This window comes from Gadus chalcogrammus, chromosome 12 (assembly GCF_026213295.1).
Source record: "Gadus chalcogrammus isolate NIFS_2021 chromosome 12, NIFS_Gcha_1.0, whole genome shotgun sequence".
NCBI classification, from domain to species: domain Eukaryota; kingdom Metazoa; phylum Chordata; class Actinopteri; order Gadiformes; family Gadidae; genus Gadus; species Gadus chalcogrammus.
In genome coordinates this window covers 17217014-17238207 of record NC_079423.1, presented here as the reverse complement: position 1 = coordinate 17238207, position 21194 = coordinate 17217014, and the positions used below count along the sequence as shown (strand labels likewise).

The 21194-nt window shown below is 48.3% G+C and overlaps 1 protein-coding gene across 1 annotated transcript; it reads right to left on the bottom strand.

Moving 5' to 3' along the window:
• Window positions 1-1431: 1431 nt before the first annotated feature.
• Window positions 1432-11632, bottom strand: bcl6aa (BCL6A transcription repressor a). The gene is made up of 9 exons (XM_056604436.1): window positions 11523-11632; window positions 9325-9499; window positions 8563-8784; window positions 6353-7474; window positions 5604-5767; window positions 4980-5147; window positions 4506-4636; window positions 3445-3582; window positions 1432-2937 (listed from the first exon to the last, which is right to left on the bottom strand). Exons 1-9 carry the CDS (start codon window positions 11551-11553, stop codon window positions 2791-2793), a joined length of 2298 nt encoding a protein of 765 aa, XP_056460411.1. The 5' UTR covers window positions 11554-11632; the 3' UTR covers window positions 1432-2790.
• Between the last annotated feature and the right edge of the window lie 9562 nt (window positions 11633-21194).

Sequence of the window (21194 nt, the reverse complement as noted above, 5' to 3'; positions counted from 1 at the left end):
CTGAAAGCGCAACGACTGTGATTCGCTCGGCTTTGTTCTCTTCACGGTAGTAAAAGCGCTGGGTCCCTGAAGGGAAATCTGCACCCTAAAACATGGCAATGTTTAATAAGATGGATATTTCATGAACTATCAAACTACATGGTTTACCGATCCTGGTTCGACCTCATGCTCTGTTCAGAAAAAAAGATGGATCTCTTTTATTCCCTCCAGTTATTTAAAGTTGTGAGTAAAGTCTGCAGTATTACTCCACAGTACCACAACAAGTGTGCTCCATGATAGAGAAAATACCCACTCACACTCGTGTTATATTGCTTAAAGTTGTCAATGCATCGTTTTTCATTGATTTTGCGTTGGTCACTAATAGCAATGAATGCACCCTGAGTCGGTTTTGGTGCAAAAAATATAAAAATATTCATGACATGCAAACGTCTCACCTCTGATTGGCTAACAGCACTTTCCATCATTGTAATAAACCCAATTAAACTTCCGGGGGGGGGGGGGGAGAGAGCGATATATATATATCTATATCTATAGATATAGATATATAGATGGTTGGATTGAACATCTCCCGTCGTGCCCCGGCCGCGGCACCTTGCGGCCCGGGCACCGTGACCTGGGTACCACGGGCACCGCGGAATCAGATCGCGCGCACAGGCCTAATTGGGCCTATATATTTTGTATTCGAAGTGCAACGGTCTTTTCGTGGAGACTATGCTCAGAGCAGCTGGAACTGAACTACAGCAAGAGGAAGGAGGAAAACGGGCTTTGAAACTAAATTTGATATTTTTTTCTTGCTATCGGCCATGTTTGATTGTGTTGTGTTGGTTATTGAACTGTTAACTACCGAACTTGGGTTATGTTTATCAGCGTTACTTTAGAGATCATGACGATAGCTGATGTAACGGGAGTCCGGGCGTGTGCAGGACCGAACCGCGCTGTATTATCACTGTTCAGTTGCGCATAGACGGTAAAAAGTAAAGAGACGGTAGAGGGGTTAGAATCCAATAAATGAAAATACGCTATTTATTTCAGTTAGCCTATTTTTTCACCCCAAAAAAATAAAAACAATGATAGTTTAAAATCCCCACCCAAAAAATGGAATCATATTCCCAGCGCCCCCCTAGGTTGTGCGAACGCCCCCGTTGAGAAACCATGCTTTAAAACGATAAGAACGTTTCTTGTTAAGATTGTGGCTGCATAGTCCTTCTGTTGACCAGCAGAGGGCAGCATAGGCTAGTGATTGGTGTGTAAGGAAATACAGCGAAATTACAGTGCCGCATTAACATGTCACGGGCCGGGGCTCTAGTCAGATTTGTGCCACTCTCCCCCAAGCTATCTGGTTCGTAAACCCTCACAAAGTTACGATATAAAAGGATTCAAATATATTTTGTAGGCAAACTATACCAACCACTTAATTTTATATTTCACAATTCTACAGCCCTTCAAGTTAAATGTTGAGACATTAATTTGAAGTTTTGCTACGCAAACACAAGAATGTTTCCTATTCTCATGTTGAATGGATCCAAATCTGCTCAAACTGAGACCAACGGACCAAAATAACAGGTGCAGCTGAAGAGGAATTCGCAGCTAAACGGCGTGACGCATAAATCAAACCATGACATTCACACACACTTTATTGTAGATTGTACAACAGGGAACATAAACTGTAAACCTTCACTTTATAAATGACGAAAAAAATTAACATCTATACAAATTACATTTATGAAGCATAATATGTCTGTGGTCGTATATATAAATACATATCCATATATTTATATAGATATATAGATATAGAAGCCCGTACCTTGAAATTCATATCAGAACAATAAAAACCAAAACACAAAACAGAGAGGATTTCGTGTTCTCCGCCAGCAGAGAGTCCACGACGTCATGTTCAGAATAATTACAGATGTCACAGCGTGTAACGGGCAGGTCATGGAGCTTGGCAGCAGTAGTAACGCCACATGCACTATCATATCGTCCCCCTTCTGATATGTCTCAGGGTGAGTCCAAACCCACCGAAGGGCGGGGGTGGGGGACGGGCCGTACCAAGAATATTCACACACCTTTTATACAGCCACAAACTTCGGATTTATTTTTAAAATATACGTACCGCCCCCCTCGATTGAAATTTCAGTTTTTTTAATACTTTCAGAAAAGTAAAATTCTTTGATACAAAATATTTGTTTTCGTTTTCAAAAATGAAAAAACCAACAACAAAAAGAAACAAAATGGACGTTGTATACATTCCATTCTTCGCACCAAAATGAATCTTTCAAACTGCGTACTCAAAGCCCGGAAGTGCAGTCGGCGTTCGCATCCCGACAGATACAAAGGACTGGAGCCTTGACGCTCGTGTGTATAAACCCGTTTAGAATGGCGCTTCCTACGCCAGTATTGTCTCTCTCTCTCTCTCTCTCTCTCTCTCTCTGAATGAACACAGTGTGGCACTACCGTTCTGGGTGATTGTACGCGGTCACGAGTCTTTAAATGCCTTGGTCTTGGGGTTGTGGCAGCGTGGTACCGGGCTGAGTGAGTCTGGGGGCCCGGTCCAGTGGCTCCGGGGCCCGAGGCCCGGGTCTCAGCTGAGTGGGTCTGTGGGGCCAGCTCCAGTGGCTCCGGGGGCCAGGGTCCGAGGGCTCCGGGGGCCAGGGTCAGAGGGCTCGCTACGGCGGCTCCGGGGCGCTCGGTACCGTGGCTCCGTGGACCTGGGTCTGGGGGCCCCGGTACGGTGGCTCAGCAGGCCGCTCTGGGGCCCGGTACCGTGGCTCAGGGGCCCTGGTCGGGGGCTCAGCAGGCGGGGCTGAGCAGGGGCGTGGGCGGGTCCATGGAGGACAGGCGGTACTGGATCTTGGTGTTGGTGATGGCGCCGTGCTTCTGCCGGAGGTGCAGACGCAGCTGGCTCTTGTGGCGGAAGTGCAAGTTGCATTTCTCACACTGCAGAGGAGACACGAAGGAAACACGCTGGCGGTTATTCGTCAGGCTTTTATTTTGAAGGCGAATCAAATCAGCAGCTGGGGAAACTGAAACTGAGAAGCAACGCTCTCATTGAAAGTGTGCCCTGATTTCGGTATATATAGTATATGGTTTGTATTTCGGAAAAATGTATTTATTGTAATTCGTTTTGGATAAAAGCATCTGCTAAATGACCTCAATGTAAAAATAGAAAATATAAATAACTTAGCAATTGTAAATATAGAGACTAGACAAAAAGAACATGTGCGGTAAATCTATTATTTTTTTTAGCAAATATTGTTTAAAAGTAAAACAATGAATAGAGACAAGAGATTTAAAATTAAATGAAATGTAAGAAATAAAAAAATAAAATAATCCCATGCATTTATTCGGAAAGGAGACACGTTTATGTGTGTCTCTCTCAGATCGAAGGGCTTCTCCCGTGTGTGTGTGTGTGTGTGTGTGTGTGTGTGTGTGTGTGTGTCTTACATGGTAGGGCTTCTCCCCGGTGTGGATGCGGAGGTGACTCTTTAGCGTCTGCAGGTGTCTGAAGCGCGTGCCACAGATCTCACAGGGGTAGGGCTTCTCCCCGGTGTGGATAAGCACGTGGGCGCGAAGGTGGGCCACCTGGGAGACGAGGAGTGAGTCAGTGACGGCGTGAGTCAGCCACACATCACACGGCTGCCACCGTGGTTACCGCGGTTACCGTGGAAGCGGCTGATGAAAGCAACACGCCTTCGTCCTCTCAGATCAAATCGTGAAGATGAATGCTCTTTGTTCATCGCAGACTTTGAGCACAGGACAGTCAGTCGTAAGATATTCATAAAAGAGATGAATCATTTCAGAAGGATCTGTGTAAATTGTCCGGGTTATCGTTTGGTGTAGAGCAGGCAGAAGCTAGGGCAGGAGGCTCTGACGACGCTAACCTGTGAACATCCGGACCTCTACAATTTCCTGTTTCTTTGCTCAAAGATTTCTGTGGTTTTCTTCTCAAAGTGCATCTGAAGTGTAGAAGCCAACTAGTTTAAAAATAACCGAGGTATCACTTTGCAGTCGCAAATGTGGCATGTCGTCAATGCAGAAAGGTAAAATTATTTTGATTGTAAAAATTATATTTATTTTTTATTTTATTAGAGCATAAAAGAGATGAGACAACGAAATGGACGGAGTTTACATTGCACTTTTTGCAAAAAAATATTTGAAAGTGATGTTAAGTCTGGTATTAAACATGTCTTATGGTGATGGTATGTCTGGTTATAAGCTTGTTAATAGTGATGGTATGTCTGGTTATAAGCTTGTTAATAGTGATTTTAAGTCTGGTTATAAGCTAGTTAAAAGTGATGTTATAAGCTTGATAACACTGTTATGTCTGGTTATAAGCGTGTTAATTGTGATGTTATAAGCTAGTTAATACTGATGTTATGTCTGGTTATAAGCGTGTTAATAGTGCTGTTATAAGCTAGCTAATACTGATGTTATGTCTGGTTATAAGCGTGTTAATAGTGCTGTTATAAGCTAGTTAATACTGATGTTATGGTTCCGAGGCTCACCTGGACAAAGCGTGCTCCGCATGTCTCACACTTGTACGGCTTCTCTCCGGAGTGGATCCGCGTGTGCGTCTTGAGGTTGGCCGGCCGGTTGAACTGAGCACCGCATATATTACACCTGTATGGCTTCTCACCTGCGGGACAAACAGGAGGAACCAATGAGCACAGACAGCCAGAGAAACAACCAATGAGCACAGACAGCCAGAGAAACAACCAATGAGCACAGACAGCCAGAGAAACGGAATTTCAAACTCCTCGCAATAATACCAAACACTTACCAAATAAAAACTCAGATGGGAATATTTTATAACAAACTCTTGAATCTATTTTGTTATATTTCTACTAATCTCGTTTCATTTATTGTTCTGTTTCCCTTGTTAAGCCCTCACTGACTGATTGAAGACATGCGATACATGTCAGTCTCAGGGGTCAGGGGGTCGAAGGTCAGAGGTCAGGGGGTTACGGTCAGGGACGTACCTGTGTGGACGGTCTTGTGGCTGGCCAGGTTGCCCTTGTAGCGGAAGGCGGCCTGGCAGCGGTCACACTTGTAGGGCTTGTCGCTGTGCAGCTGCAGCATGTGCTGCTTCAGAGCGTCGTCCTCCGCGAAGCGCGAGTCGCACTCGCTGCAGAAGAACGCGCCGTTCTCTGTGGAGCGAAGGGAACCCGCGCAAGTTAGAGAACCGTTCATTGGCACATAATGGTACTTCCATTTTTTTGGGTTATAATTACTTCAGGTGAATTATTTAAATTAAATACATGTTATGAGTGTAACTAAATAGATAGTCTTGTATTACAAAATAACTAAAAAAAAATAATAATAAAAATAATAATGCTAGCGAAGAAAACAAAAAAACGTTGAATCAAATTGTCTTAAAGACATTAAAAAAAAAAAAAAAAAAAAGTAATGCCACAGAATATCTCAAAAAGAAGTTTGCAGTCAGATTGGAAGATTTGGTGAAAAAAATACGAAATAATAAAATTAAATAAAATTAAATGTCAAACAATTAGCAACACTTAAGGGACATCGTAGAAATCCCATCCTTCACCCTCTACCCCCCCTCCCCCGGCCCCCCGTCATCGCCCCGGTAACCCGGTGCTCACCGCAGCTGGAGTCGGAGTACTCCGAGTGGAGCTCCCCGGCGGAGGTGGCGGTGTTGGGGCCCCCGTCAGCCGGGTGCTGGGGGGACGGGGTCCCGCAGGTGGAGCAGTTCAGGTGGCTGAGGAAGTGGGGGGGAGGCGCGTGACTGTCCCCGCCCCTCTGGGCCCTGCGGGAGGAGGAAACAAGCGCTCCCGTTCAGACTGGGATCTGGGGGAGCAGCTGCTGGTTCCAGATGTATGGCAGCAGACGTATACAGGATGTAGAACACACTATAGAAGAGGGGGGGGGGGGGGGAGAGGAGGCGGGGGGGGGGGGCTCGTATGGATCTCAGGAAGTGGAAAGCTTTGCTAGTGAGAACAAGTTGAGCTCTTAGTTTTACTCTGTCTTGAGTGTGCGTGTGTGTGTGTGTGTGTGTGTGTGTGTGTGTGTTTCTGTGAGTGTCTGTCTGTCTGTCTGTCTGTCTGTCTGTCTGTCTGTCTGTCTGTCTGTCTGTCTGCCTGCCTGCCTGCCTGCCTGCCTGTCTGTCTGTCTGTCTGTCTGTCTGTCTGTGTGTTTCTGTGTTTGTGTGTGTGTGTGTGTGGGACCAAACTGCTAGTGAACTCAAGTCAAGTACACACATCAGATAAGGACCAAGATAACTCCATTCATGTTTCTAACAACACAATAATAACCCAACCCGAGTGTTCCTCTGGGGAACGTCGAGCTCCCCTCCCGGGTCAGAGCAGAACCCGTCTGGGCGCCGCCCGCTCACCTGTTGATGATGCTGTTGAGCCGGCTGCTCTGAGGCGACAGCACCTCCCCGCCGGCCTCCCCCTTCTTCAGCCCCGCCCCCCCGGAGGGGTGCAGGGGGTGGGGGTCGGGCGCGGGGCCGTCGGCCGGGTGGCGGTGGCGGTACGGGGACGCCTCCAGCCGGGGCGGCGGGGGGGAGGAGCAGCGGCCCGCGGAGCCCGCCCCCCCCTCCACGCCCCCCTCCTCCTCCACCTCCTCCTTGGCGCTCTGGTTCAGGACGATGAACTTGTACTTCTTCCAGTTGCGCGCCTTGGGGTCCGGGGCCCCGCCCCCCGGGGCCGGCGCCGCCCCCTGGTGGGCCAGGCCGGCCTTGCGGCTGCTGCTGGACTCGGTGGGCGAGTTGGGCTGGCAGTCGGACTTCAGCGGGCTCTGGGGGCTGCTCATCAGGGCCTTCCGGCCCGCGCCCGCCGGGCCCAGGGAGGGGTACGCGTGCCCCTCCTCCTCCCGCTGCTCCCGGCCCGCCTCCTTCTGCTCCTTCTGCTGCTCGGCCCCCAGGCCGGGGAACCCCCTCTTGCGGGCCCCCAGGCCCAAGGCGGGGCTCGGCCCGTCCCGGCCCTCCTTCCTGGGCTCCTCTTCCCGGGGCGCCTCGCGGCCGTACACGGCGCCGTGGAGGACGCCGGAGAAGCCGCCGGTCCCGCCCAGCTGGCGGCCGTACTCGGCCCCTCCTCCCCCTCGCGCCCCCGCCCCGGCCATGGGGTCATGTGACCCGGGCGCGGGCGGGGGGAGGAGCTTGTGGTGCAGGGCGCTCTTGGAGAGGTCGGCGGCGGCGGCGAAGGCGTTCTTTGCGTCGCTGAGCTTGCAGAGCGGGAAGGGGAAGCCGGGCGCGGGGAACTGGCTGTAGAGGTGGTGGTGGGGGTGGTGCGGGTGGTGCGGGTGGTGCGGGTGGTGGTGGTAGGGCCCGCCGGGGACCCCCACCCCTCCGAACACGGTGGAGGCGTAGGGTCGGGCGTCGCGGTAGGCGCCCACGCCGCGGCTGTGCAGGCCGTCTGGGACCACGTCGTGGGGCCGGAAGGCGTGGACGTCCGGCGGCAGGACCAGCGGGCTCACCAGGAACTCGTCCCGGGGCAGCTTCAACGCCGCGTCGCTACGGCAACCAGGGAGGGAGGAACGCACGTTTAGAACTCAGGCCGACGACTTAAGGATTTATTATGTTTTAGAAGAATACGTTCCGGATTGAAGAAACCTTATCGCCACGTCTGGGAATAAGAGTTCCACTGTTTGCTATAAAACTATTTACGATTAGAAAGCAATCATAAATAGGTTGTGATAGGTCAATTATACGATAACAATCAAAAGCAAACAAATCAAAAACTCCAACGTGGGTTAATCGGGTTCTCGAGCTCGGTTGTGACGTCGTTTCTACAGTAAGGAGACGATTTTCACCATGGCACAGAAGAGGATCCTACTCCTTGCCGACTGATTTCCTCAAGCACTAAACTCCCTCAGAAGCAAACCCAGAGACATCAGGTCTCACTCAACAAGTCGGTACAGGAGTACCCACGCAACCACGGGCTGATATTCCCAGCGTTCCGTGGAATCTTCCCCCGGCTATCGCACAGATGTCAGCGTTGAGTGGCAAAAGCAGGAATGCCGTCGGCCTACTCCTGCCTTGACGGAGTCATGAATCACTCATCGCTCACCGATGCCTTCGCTCAAGGTCTAGCTAGCCGGGGCGTTTGCATTCGCATCCTTCTCGGTGCTGAAACACACGCTCGGCTCTACGGCCGTAGCTGCTGTCACCCACGTTTGAAACCCCGGTTCTCCGAGGCCCCACTGCTCTGAAGCAGACTGGGACTCGAACCGCAAACCCTCCAGGTTTGGCCGGCGACCGCTCTGTAAGCACTCAAGCCGACCAGAGCCCTTCAGGTCTACAGTTCCGGCAATGAAGGTGTCGGGAGTCAGTGGGTAGCACCCGGGTTCTTAGTGGGTCATACCCAGGCGTACCCGGTCGTCCCCGGGTTCCCTGGTTCTCAGTGGGTCGTACCCGGGTTCTCAGCGGGTCGTACCCAGGAGAACCAGAGAGCTCAGTGGGTCGTACCCGGGTTCTCAGCGGGTCGTACCCGGGTTCTCAGTGGGTCGTACCCAGGAGAACCAGAGACCTCAGTGGGTCGTGCCCGGGTTCTCAGCGGGTCGTACCCGGGTGCTCGGCGATACCCTGGGTGTGAGCCTCACCTGGACTTGATGAAGCGGTGGCAGGTGTCGACCACGTGCTCCATCTGCAGGTAGATGGCGGTGTTCATGGTGGCCAGCAGCAGGTTGTCCCGGAGCGTGAGGCGGGACGTGTACATGAAGTCCAGCAGGATGCTGAAGCCCTCGGGGTCCACCTTGGGGTCCAGGCTGATGGCGTTCAGGTTGCCCTTGTGGGCGTCGGTGAAGATGGTGTAGAACAGCCCGCTGTGGGGAGAGGAGAGGAGAGGGTTAGGTTCTGCGTCCGGCTCTGGTTTTATATACCGTCGTCCAACCCACACAGTACAGGGAGAGGAAACAGGCATGGATACGAACACGACGCTGTCAAAGTAGAAGCCCCGTACAGGACAGGCACAACTACAGAGATAGGAGGACTTTTTTCATTTCATGTTATTGGTAATCTGCTGCAAAAATCTTGAAAATCACAGAAAAACTTCCGCACTGAATTGTGCCGACAAAACATCATGTACAATGATGAAATGCTGCACGTTGTAAACGTCTGATGCAGGACACACACACCCAATCAGACAAGAGAACGACACCTTTACAAGTCATTATCAGACGCTTGCGTCCGCACCGACTGACCTCGGACCCAACACTTCTCTAAAGTGACTCCCCTGCTCAGAGTCCTCAGGGGAACACAGAGAGGGCAGACCTTTGAGGGGCCCGGGTTCGGGGAGGCCCCCCCCCAGACGTCTAGAGAGGGTCTGGGGGGCCCGAGGAGAGGGGGGGACAGGGGGCACCCACCTGCAGGCCATGAGGACGGTCTTGTGTGCGCGGAACTGCTGGCGGCTGACCAGGATGGTCACGTCGGTGAGGACGTCGCGGCTGCGCAGCCGGTTGAGGTTCAGCAGCACGTCGCTGGCGTGGCGGGTGAACTGGATGCAGCTGTCGGTGGCGCCGCACGCCATCCTGTCGAACTCTGCGGACGGAACGACACCGCACAACGCTGTTGTTGCTGTTGTTGTTGTTGTGGTGGTCAGTCTGGACGTTTTTTTTAGAGGGCTGTATGGTCAACTATATCTTGATCTGGGAGTCAAGAATGCGTTCCATAATTCTTTTTTGTATTATTATTATTTTTCTCTGGGTGGCTTGCCGTGCTTAGCCCAGAAGGCGGCGCCATTTATTACATAAACAGCGTCTAGACGCTTTGAGGTAATAACCAGAACACACCGCTCTCACGGTGACGCCTTCAGCCGCTTTCAACTGTCACTGTACTTTAACGCGTTTACAAAAGACAAATTAGGCTACAGAAATACTTTTAGTAACAACACATAGGTGAAGTGCAGGTAATAGTCTTCGTTTTAATAAATGTATACTATATTAATTCACGGGTTTTTGAGTGAATTTAATATTTTTATCCCTTATAACAATAACCACAAAATGCATTTTCTGGGTTTTAAAAGGCATGTGAGTGACTGTAAAATCTCAGCTCAACTCATCACATTCTCGGGAAGTAATTGAAATCCATTATGTAAATAAAATCTCATTATACAGCGAAAGTCAACGGCACGAGAAAGTCACAAGACTTGCATTTCACTTTCAAAACCACAACATACCCCAGCTTCTCACATTTAAACAGACTGAAACACAAGTTCCTTTTATGTTATTTTAACAAAACAAGAACCTAACAAATAATTTAAAAAAAACTGCAACTGAAAATAACTTTTATTATCACTATTATTATTATCATTATTATAAGGCCTCCCAATTACACCCAATACAATAAAATCCCATCATAACATCTACTATTATGTAACGAAATTCCTAAAACGACAGCATGAGCCCGAAAGGCTCCATTAACATTGTGTTGATTCCACACTGAAGATGATTTATATCGGCCTGGGAAATATTAACAACTCGCTGCCAAAACCTCGGGGACTCGACACGCCCGAAAATAAAGTTCCAGCTGCAACGGCACCCGAACCCCCACCCGAACCTCCACCCTTACCCCCACCCAGCCCGCGAACAGCCCGTGCAACGTGCACCACACCACCAATTCAAAACGCATGTTTTCAATTATTACACCGAGAAGTCTGCTGGGGGAAACAAGTAGCGAACACACATGTCGCCCACAACTCTTAACACCATGCCCGCACACACTCCACACACAACTTTACACCTCACAAACACGCCGTCCTCCTCCGAGCGCGAGGGGAACATTCCTGTACCCCTACATCACGATATCAACTACCAACAGCGTGTTGAGTATCACACCGTCAGCCCTTCACACCCATCACGGATAAGTGGACGTTTTGACATAACAACATCATCGCGGATCGACAACACTTCCCTCCCGCACGACCCCACCACAACAATAATTCTCCCAATACACAGGAATGATATACGCAACAATAACGCAACAACTGCGTTGTCCCACACTGTATCACGTCCGAACGCGGGCTGTGTAGATCAAACGCGCGCGCGTTTGATCCACCGAGCCCGCGTTCGGACGGGGCCACGCGTCGGGGTCCCGCGGACAGCTCAGAGGGAGACCCCCAGAACTCTCACCCCCTCACATCCCGATAACCTCTCTCTCCCCCCTGTGTGTTCTAGCATATTATCGCGTTGAGGCTGAGACCCGTTCACATACACACACACAGCGCTGTTCGTTTTAAAATGCATGTCATTCAGCACCGGTCTGTGGTGCCTAATCTGCCCCGCTGTCAAGACGCACACAAACACACCACCGCTCACACTCTCCCATCGCCCCCTTGCTCCTCTCTCCCCCTGGTGAGTGGATGTTTGTGTGTTGGCACACACACATCACAAACACGCACACACGTACACACACACGCCACGTTATTGCAGGACAACCGCGTCTGTAAATGTCTAAAATAAAAACATAACATTTATATCCGAGAGCGAGGAGAAAGCGGGTTAAGACTGGAAAATGGGAAAATTGTAAATGTCACCTGGAGAAAAAAAAAGAAATTTAAAGTCACCTGGTAGCGCTTTCCTAGAAACTTCTTGCATCACCACTTCTAAGAAGCCCAGTTCTAAGAATCAGAGCAGCTCAATTCTCGGAATTTGAGCCCGGGACCGTACCACTTTGTCCACGGCAGGGGGGGGAGAGACGGTTTTTCCACCACCGCGAATGCCACGACCGCTGCGTCGCGTCGGTGTTTGTTTATATACCAGCCGCGTGTGGTTTGGTGACGGCGATGGTGTGGATGACACGACCGAGTTTGAGTTGTGGCAGTTTAGTTTTGACACTGATATCGGCGAAATAGTTACAGCGCACCCCTACGTTTGGTAGAGTCCAGGCGACGGCGCAGGCTTGCTACTTACACAAGTCCCTCAAAGTGGGCGTCGCTCGGGGCCCAGGGTCCGGGCGTACGGTGGGCGCGGCCTCGCAACGCTACAGCCAATCGGCAGTTGGTTGGGAACGGAGATAAGCACCGCCCAACATGTCAATACGGAGACGTGGTTGGTCAGTACGTTCGGACCCTGGGACCGAACAATCCCCCGTCCTTTTAAAGCCCAGCCCTCCAGAATTCTCAGAACCGATTCATATTCCGTGACATAAACATGTTGTCCGTCAGGGCTCTCCTCCCCGTCCAAACGCACCGAGGCAGACACCATAACATCGTTACACCTCACCACATGTTCATAGCCGGGATCTCCTCCGCATCGGAGCACTCTCACTTATTCTAAGAGCTTTTATTTTTCTACAGATATTTGAATGTTGTACAATAGATTGCAGGTAGACATTTGGACTATTTCACCCGGGCCTCGTCACGGACTTATTGTAAGAGAAGATCATTCATGTTTTCTTCATTTTATGGGTCAAACAGGACTACTGATTTCCGTTTAGTTGATTTGGCCTGCTGGCCTGCAGTGTGTGAAGACTTATTGTGTCTCATCCTCCCCTGTTGCGTTGGGTTGTGGATGTTTTATTTCTGACTATTTCATGTAATGACAACGTCCTCTGCAGTTTTATATAATAAGTAATACTATGTTACTAAGTAACATTAGTATTAACATGCTCTAAAGCAAAGAATGCGTTTACCATGATGGACCAGTTCGAAGTGTGGAATACCAATAACAACTTTATTACATACTTTTCTTGAACATAGTAGCTGTATAAAGTGATGGGACGTTTGGGGCTGATTGTTTTCGTAGCCATCATATTTCCTCGACAAACAGAACTGTTGATTTTGACTTCCCTTAAATCTAACTGTACAATCTCATTTGCTGTTGTGTAGTTAGTATTACTACTATTATTAGTGGATATTATTAATGACTGTACAGTTGACAAAGTGTTAATTTCCAACCTGAATTTCCCTCCTGGGATTAATAAAGTTGTATGGTTTATATATAAAATGTATCTTATATATTTTTGGTTTATGTGCATCTATCTATGCAAGCAGGACCTCTTGTCATCCAAGGAAATTATTGTTTTAATTTTTTATTATAGCTTTATGTTTTAAACAATAGGCTACCACATAACATGATCTGATGTGATGTATGGGCCTGCATCTGATTGCAGAACAGAAGTTATAAAGAGATGTAGTGGACAGTGTTTTTTATCTGCGAATGAGAAAGCTCTAGATTCTAGACGTCTACTTGAGAAACCTCTAATGTAACCATATAATAGGAACAGATATGTAGTCATTTAGATATCGACCCCCCTAGTAATCAGTTCCTATTTACACAGCAAGGATATTACCGCTAGTTTCATAAACACTCTTCCTCACACTGACCTCAAACCAAAGAAAAACCCTGACCTTAAAAATACACAACACGTGTTTGGTACAAATGTCTGCTCCCCGTTCAGTGATATGGATCTGGAATACGTTGAATCCATTCCAAATATTTGTGGCAACTTGCTCTCGCAAAAAGTGACAATGACCTTTTAATGTTTAAAGAGGAATTGCCGTCATGTAAAAGGATGTAGTAAAATGAAATGTGAGTTGAGATCCATCTAGATTCACGCTGATGTATTATACACACTTAATATATGAAATGTCATTCAATATGTGCATACTCTAGATCTCCACCTAATAGACTGTTTGCACTTCATTGTATTGATATGTTTATAAAGTGATAATGCCATACAGGCCTTTCCACAGACCGACGGAAACACACACAAACATCACACACACGGACACCACACCACAAACACCCCCCCAACACACACACGCAGACACACCCACACACACACACACACACACACACACACACACACACACACACACACACACACACACACACACACACACACACACACAGCCATACAGATCTTTCCACAGAAAGACAGTCAGACGGACACACACACACACACACACACACACACACACACACACACACACACACACACACACACACACACACACACGCACACCACTTCCTCCGATAGCACCTCTGTATTTCCCCTCTTAGCTCTGTGTGTGTGGGTGTTCGGGTGCATGTGCAAACGTGCGCACCGACGTTTGTTCCGGCGATGATGAACAGGATGGGGACAGACGTATAAAATACCTGGTCTATTTTTACACAGGGCTCTGTCTAGATTTCTCAGCACTTTATTGAAGTGGTAATTTGACGGTTGATTGTTTGTGAACTGTAATGACTCGTTAGGCTTGGGTTTCTATTGCTGTAATGATTCGGTGACTGATACCAAACACACACTTGAATGGTATACAGCTGAATAATAATCATAGAAAGTTTGATGAATGTATAAAGGCGACGGAGACCTAACCATCCTTCCAAAGAACTTGCTTATCTCCCTTCCTCACTTTTATTTTTTGTTTTACTCTTGCAACAAAAAAACTTTTTTATTTAATACTACATCCTTTCCACTCAAACGCGCGTACCGGAAGTCTCCTCCACCACAAGGTGTGAACCCGGTGGGTATTCGGGTCCCAGAACGCCACCGCTTTACTGGCGACCTCCGAGTCAGCAGCCCCTAAAAACACGAGGCTCCCCAAAAACAAAGCGCGGAGTCAACTCTAAATCCCAGCCACTCGGGGGTTAGTGATGCATAATGCACGCCGCCGTAGTTTGGAACACGATGCGTAATTTACCGCGACCCCCCGCCGAGCCCCGCCACGGAGCGCGCGGGTAATTACCGCGAACCCTTGGCAAAGTTTGTGTGCAACCGATTCTTAGCAGGGAAATAAATGACCCACTTACAAAAGGGATGGAGAGAGAGAGGGAGAGAGAGAGAGAGAGAGAGAGAGAGAGAGAGAGGGAGAGAGAGAGAGGGAGAGAGAGAGAGAGAGGCGCCTACGTGAATGACACAATGTAATAGAGACACGCAGAGTATAGACATCTATATATTATATTCGACGGTTATTACCTATATTATTTATGTCCTATGGGACTACTATACGTAGAAAATATATATATTCATTGTTTAACTAAACGTAACGAATCAGGGTTTAGGTTGAAGCCATTCTGTAGCCTGTAACGTGGAGTTAAAGTGGAGGTTAAGTGACATGTTGGGAGCCCGTCTGCAGCTGGTATGAACCGCGATCCCTCGCCTCACGAGCCCGCTCTGTGCTGCCGCGTGCAGCCTCTGTGGAGCGCGCCTCTACCGCTGCGTGCACGCCACGGCGGGTCATTGGTGTGCCTGATGCCCACTGACAAAAGCCCTGGGCCCGGACGTTGCCTCACTCTCCTCCTTTTCTATAAACTGCACACTTTTGTCTCTTTTTTTTTCACAGCACCAAATTTCTGCCAACTTCAGCGTTCATTGTCAGCAAAGATGTGAGTGCGTGGAGTTGTGCTCGGAGAGGTCTGATGCAAGCGGCTGAAACACCAAACAGATAGCGCTGTTAGGGCTGCTTTTAGACCCCTTCTCCACACACTCTTTCTACTCCATCGCTCTGCGTTAACCCGTTCTCCGTCGCTCCTCTGCTGCTGTAAGCCAGCCTATCGATTACACGGCTCCAATATCTGAGCATATTCGAACCGTAATCAATACAGCTCTCTGTATTGATCAGAATAGGGTGCTGAATCACTATTCTGTGTTTCGTTTTTATCTTATATTTTTGTCTTTTATTTGCGAAAAAAAAACATTACAATTGTGTAAAGTGCATACATTTTAATATCCGTTAAATGCACTTTTTCTGGTATTTCTGACGGCCAGAACCGTTGTTTTCGGCCCCTGCCTCTCACAATTCAACCGTGAGGGTATAAGAATAGGTTTCCTCTTTTATTACCGTTATGAAGGCTGCATTGTCTGCAACAATCATTCCTCCAATGTAATGCCTTCCCTGGCTCTCTTCTCTATACAACTCTTTATTAAGTGTTCTATTTACTGCTAACTTTATCTACACATATGCAAGGTATATTTACACACTATTATCGTGATAAATAAGTATTGTGTGTGTGCGCGTGTGTGTGTGCGTGTGCGCGCGCTTGCGTGTGTGTGTGTGTGTGTGTGTGTGTGTGTGTGTGTGTGTGTGTGTGTGTGTGTGTGTGTGTGTGTGTGTGTGTGTGTGTGTGTGTGTGTGTGTGTGTGTGTGTGTGATTTAGATATGTTATGAGATCGTTTTCGGGTTTTACGCATATTTCTGTGGAAGAGCGCTCATCCGACCAGAGCAGGTCGAGGTTCTGGTTCAGAGAGGAGATGACCGACCCTCAAGTTCTGGTTCTGGTCCCTCAGAGAGGAGACCGACCCGAGGTTCCCAAGGCCAGAGGAATTCGGCCCGAAGAGAACTGCTGGAATGTTCCATTCCTTCCCCAAACATCTCCCGCCGTTCTGCCATCTGCTGGATCAAGGCTCGGTTGCTTTAATAAACACGGACGGCACGTTCTGATGCCGGTACGGCGACTTATTTACCGATCCACACACACAAGCTGCTGCGATGTTTACACATGTCCGTTAAGACGGGGAGTATGAAACCGGTTCCCGGGTTAAGTGATTCAGGAGAATGTTGCTCAGCATCTCAGGTGTTGAGAGGGTAATGTGTCTTTTAGGCCTGATGAGTCAATATTCCGCACGGGGAAGGCAATTCAGACCGCAAACAAGAGGGTCATATTTCTTTGCTGTTCTATTGCATAGATCAACAGATGAATGATGTTAAACGTAGGTGAGATGTTACGCACTCGTCTGTTGTGATACGTTTTTAAAATTTGCAAACGGCGACACTTTTACGCAGGCTCGCTAGCGCGCAAATCTCTCTCTCCCACCGCTGTCTGCCTCTCTCTCTCTCACCCCCACTTCCCATTTTGTCCGTCTCCCTTTCTCTCTCTCCCTCCGCTCTGTCCCTCTTTCTTTCTCTCTCTTTCTCACGCAAGCACACGCACCCACACACGCAAACACTTTCACACACACACACACACACACACACACACACACACACACATACACACACACGCACACGCGCACACGCACACGCACACGCACACGCACACGCACACACACACACACACACACACACACACAGGCGCGCGCGCGCACCGGATTCCCCTGCTCTGTTCTATTGAAATCATTTTTTACTGTAACTTCCAACCGCTGTCTGTTCACGAGAAAGACAAGCGGAGCGGAGGCTACACGTGGTAACCTGGGTACCGTTTTCCCCAAATCTCCCCTCCCTCATCATCGTGGCGTTCTTTCAAAACCGCAGTCGTCAAATAAAAACGGATTTTATGACTGTTTTATGTCATCGCAGCAATATATGCAAAGGAGTTCTGGTTGGATCATCTATAAATCTGTTCAATAAACCAGCTGATCTACTCTGTGAGTCGCTCGGCCTTTCGTGGGAAGCGAGTCTACCACGTCATCGCTACTCGCTTATAAAAAAGCGTCCTTATCCGTCACTGAGAAGTGGAGTCACATGGTGATCGTTACTTTAATTATAAGTACAATAATAACAATAATGTTTTGTCCCAACATTTTTTTTATTTTTCCAATTATAGTTGTATTATTTGTATTAGTTAGTTGAAGTGGAGGTAGTAGTTTAATAGTAGCCTAGTTGTAGTGGTATAAAGTAGTGGTAGTGGTAGTAGTAGCTTAAATATATGAGTATTAGTACGAGTAGTAGTAGTAGTAGCAGTAGTAGCAGTATAACTTCTAGTATTATTAGTAGTAGCAATAGCAGTATTTAGTAGCAGTATTAGTAGTATCGTTGATGGTACACATTAGAGGCGTTCCAGAAAACAGTTTGACTTTTTCTGGTTTTGTTTTCTGTTTCCCGTTCTGTTTAGACATTTCCACCAAAGCCTTTACTCTCCTTTCTCTTTCTCGCTTTATTTCTTTCTCTTTTCTCTCTTCCTCTTTTCCTTTCTTTCTTTCTTTCTTACACCTATCTTTGTCTCGTGACGCAGGACACGGTAACGTTATGACGAGCGTCTGAAAGGCGGCCACCTCAGGTCATATTTTCCTGCCCGCTAAAGCAAGGACTGAACGGCAGCCTATTGATTAATCCTAACACGACCAAAGATTATTTCGTTCAATGCCACTGATTTACCACATTATTCTCAAGCACAAGTTATGCAATCACAGACAGAGCACGGCATTTCTCCTCATTCAGAACCTCTCCAAAAGTACAAACCTCTTTTGAAAACACCTTGATTGACATTATGGATATAATGATTTAGAAAGTCTTCATTATGTGTGGAGAATTAATTTCGGTAACTTTGTCACCTGATCAGGGCTTTCAGGGCAGGAACTTCCTGCGCTCTGCGTTCAGAAAAAATACTCTGCTGAAAGAAGTAACCTTGGTAACGATGAAAAGCCGGAACATTCCGGATTCCAGGTCGTCGTTCACCTCCAGTCGTGTGTGGCCTGCTGCCTCCTATAGACCTCCAGAGGTGTACCCCTGGTGTACCCCTACACCTATGGAGAGTACAGCCGGCAGAGTGTACCCTCCATTGGAGCTATGGAGGTCGAGGCTGCACGGGTGGCGGCGGCGGGCCACACAGTACTTGAGGTGAATGAGTTGACACTCATTCATGAGTGAATGAGTTGACACTCATTCACCCCCAAAACTTGTGTTTGAGAATAATGTGGTAAATCAGTGGCATTGAACGAAAATCTAAAAGTTTCGGTTTAAGATATTTCTTTCCTCGCTAACGGATATTCTCATGAAGGATTTTACTGGTATTATAGTATTTCAAAAGGTTACCCGTGATTTAACCATAAACGTAACCCTAACCACTAACCGTTTACTAAACCCTAGCCCCGAACCTAGCCATAAACCTAACCCTCACATCTAACCTTAACATAAACTTAACCATTACCCCTAGCCTAACCATAAACTTAACCCTAACCATAAACTTAACACTAATCACTAACCTAACCATAATCTTCACCTCAAGTTCTTTGTTACCCCATGCTCTCGGTTACTGCCAGTCTGAAGTGATGTTTTCTTGCTGTTTATGGTGAATTTTAGGCCAACCCTGTATTTTTGCCTGCGTAAATGTTATCGGAGTACTGAGTCTGAGTGTCTCAGAGTCTCAAAATGATTTTTATCATCGTCTCAGAATTCAGGCGGCAATCAAACAGTTTGAAAAACCATGAATAATTTAACCGAGCAATGAATAATTAATCGAACATCGTTATATTCAAATGCTGAGCAAATTCTCTGGATTGGTATTCTATAGCCTTATCATGACAAAGACTTGTATTTATAATTCTCTATATTTTTGCCACTTATTTTGTAATCTTGTCATACTTCATGTACACACTGTATCCACAATATGTTGTACTTGTTGTGTCTTAAACAATGTGTCCTTTTAATGCGTACCAAAACAATTGTTCCCCTTGAGAAAATGATAGGAAGGTGTTGAATTTTAAACGTGAAGCAATCAATTTATGGAAGGAAGCCTCACCTTTTTTCATGTAGAAGGAATGCGGCATGCTGGGATTTGTAGTCCAAACCAGCAATGCTGTAGAAGTTCTGAACTCACAAGTTTATGGGGGAAGTCAATCTTCTGAGAGAGTGTGTGAAGTCTCTTTGATGGCGGTTGGAGACCCCTGCAGAGATCAGCAGCTACAAGGTCCAGAAATGTTTTCTACTACTATAGTTTTTCCCTATCAGAAGCGATATGCGTCAGACAGCAGCATAAACGTTGCTGAGATGTTCTGAGTGGCGTGAGAAGCTTCTGGGCCCAGGATTCTTCTCCGGAGTCTTCTTCTGAGGAGCGGGAGGAACTGGAGGTGGAAGGTCTTCTGAGAGCACCACTGTGAGATGCAGTCTGGTTGGGCCAGAGTTTCGGATGTCCCTGACCGTCGGGGCGTCAGGTGCACCAGGAAACAGGAACAGCCGGCGCTGGAATCTGATTGGCCGACTGATAACAAGTGGTCACGGATCACAGCACTCGGAGTCCTCTCTACTTTCCACGAATCCCGCCCCCAAAAAATGGTTTAAAAATCAAAAATCAACAATAAATACCTCTAATCCCTGTATAATACACACAAGCCACAAGGCCTCTGCAGTCCCATGCAGGGGGGTCCAGGGGGGGTCAACGTGGTTCTGGTCCTGGGGCAGCTCAGAAGGTCTCGCCCATCTGCCCGCTGAAAGACCCTGGGGCACCGGCAATGTGACACATTGTTTTATCTACAGAGCCCTTTATACAACAAAACGTCTCAGTGTCCGAGCGCATTAATCTACCTAAGCTGCCCCCAATCCAGCCAGATACTGCTCTTTATAGCTCTGATAGGGTGGGGGGGGGGTGGGGGGTGACCACGCCTGTGATGTCACACCAGCTGTTACTGGAACCTGCCCCCGGCCAATGGGAAGGCCAGGAATCTGCTTGTTTGGGATGGAATTGGGAACTTAAATCCTTGCAGAAGGAAGGAAAAGTTGTGTTTTTTTCTCTGTTTTTTAATCGGGACTGTTTGACCTACCTGGCTCGGCGTGCTTTTGCTTTTGTGCGCCCATGAACGCTTTCGGCCTTCCGACATATTATTTTGTGCGCTCGTGTAATCAAACCGTTCCCCCTCTAATGCCATCGAAAAAGGATTTCCGTGGAACTTCCATGCGACTTCCACGTTTTCCAATTCCCGAATCCTTAATGAAAAAAAACAAAGAGACATATCGGATAATTATTTAGGACAATGAATCCTCGCGGTGGTCCCTCAGCGTTCCTCCTGTACGGGCGGGGTCGTAGCATCCGGTGGGTGCCCCCCCTACTTTTACACACGATTATCGTGATAAATAAGTATTGTGTGTGTGCGCGTGTGTGTGCGCGCGCTTGCGTGTGAGTGTGTGTGTGTGTGTGTGTGTGTGTGTGTGTGTGTGTGTGTGTGTGTGTGTGTGTGTGTGTGTGTGTGTGTGTGTGTGTGTGTGTGTGTGTGTGGGGGGGGGGGGGGGGGGGGGGGGGGGGGGGGGGGGGGGGGGGGGGGGGGGGGGGGGCAGATGCTGGATGCTACGTCTCTAATTACAGGGGGATCCACGATACGCGGTTACCCGCCGGGAGCGTTTGAGCGCAGCAGCCGCCCCCCCCCGGGCGCTAACCCTCCAGCGCCGTTTGATGCTAACGCTGCTGAGCGGTTGAGCCGGGCACCGCGGCGCAGCCGAGCGCTAGCAGCTAGCAGCTAGCTGTCGGCGTGATGGTCATGCACACTGTCGTCGCTACAAAACACACATTAGAGACATGAATATGAATGTGACGGATGATGCCTTGATGTGTCCCCGGGATGATTGGGGAGGGGAGAGGGGGGG

Bases quoted from the DNA above. Each gene is read 5' to 3' on its own strand.
- bcl6aa (XM_056604436.1), bottom strand. From the start codon at position 11,553: ATGCAAGAAGTTTCTAGGAAAGCGCTACCAG. The intron at 9,500-11,522 runs GTGACTTTAAAT...TTCCGTCCGCAG, and splicing joins TTCTAGGAAAGCGCTACCAG to AGTTCGACAGGATGGCGTGC. The intron at 8,785-9,324 runs GTGGGTGCCCCC...CTCTCCCCACAG, and splicing joins ACCGTCCTCATGGCCTGCAG to CGGGCTGTTCTACACCATCT.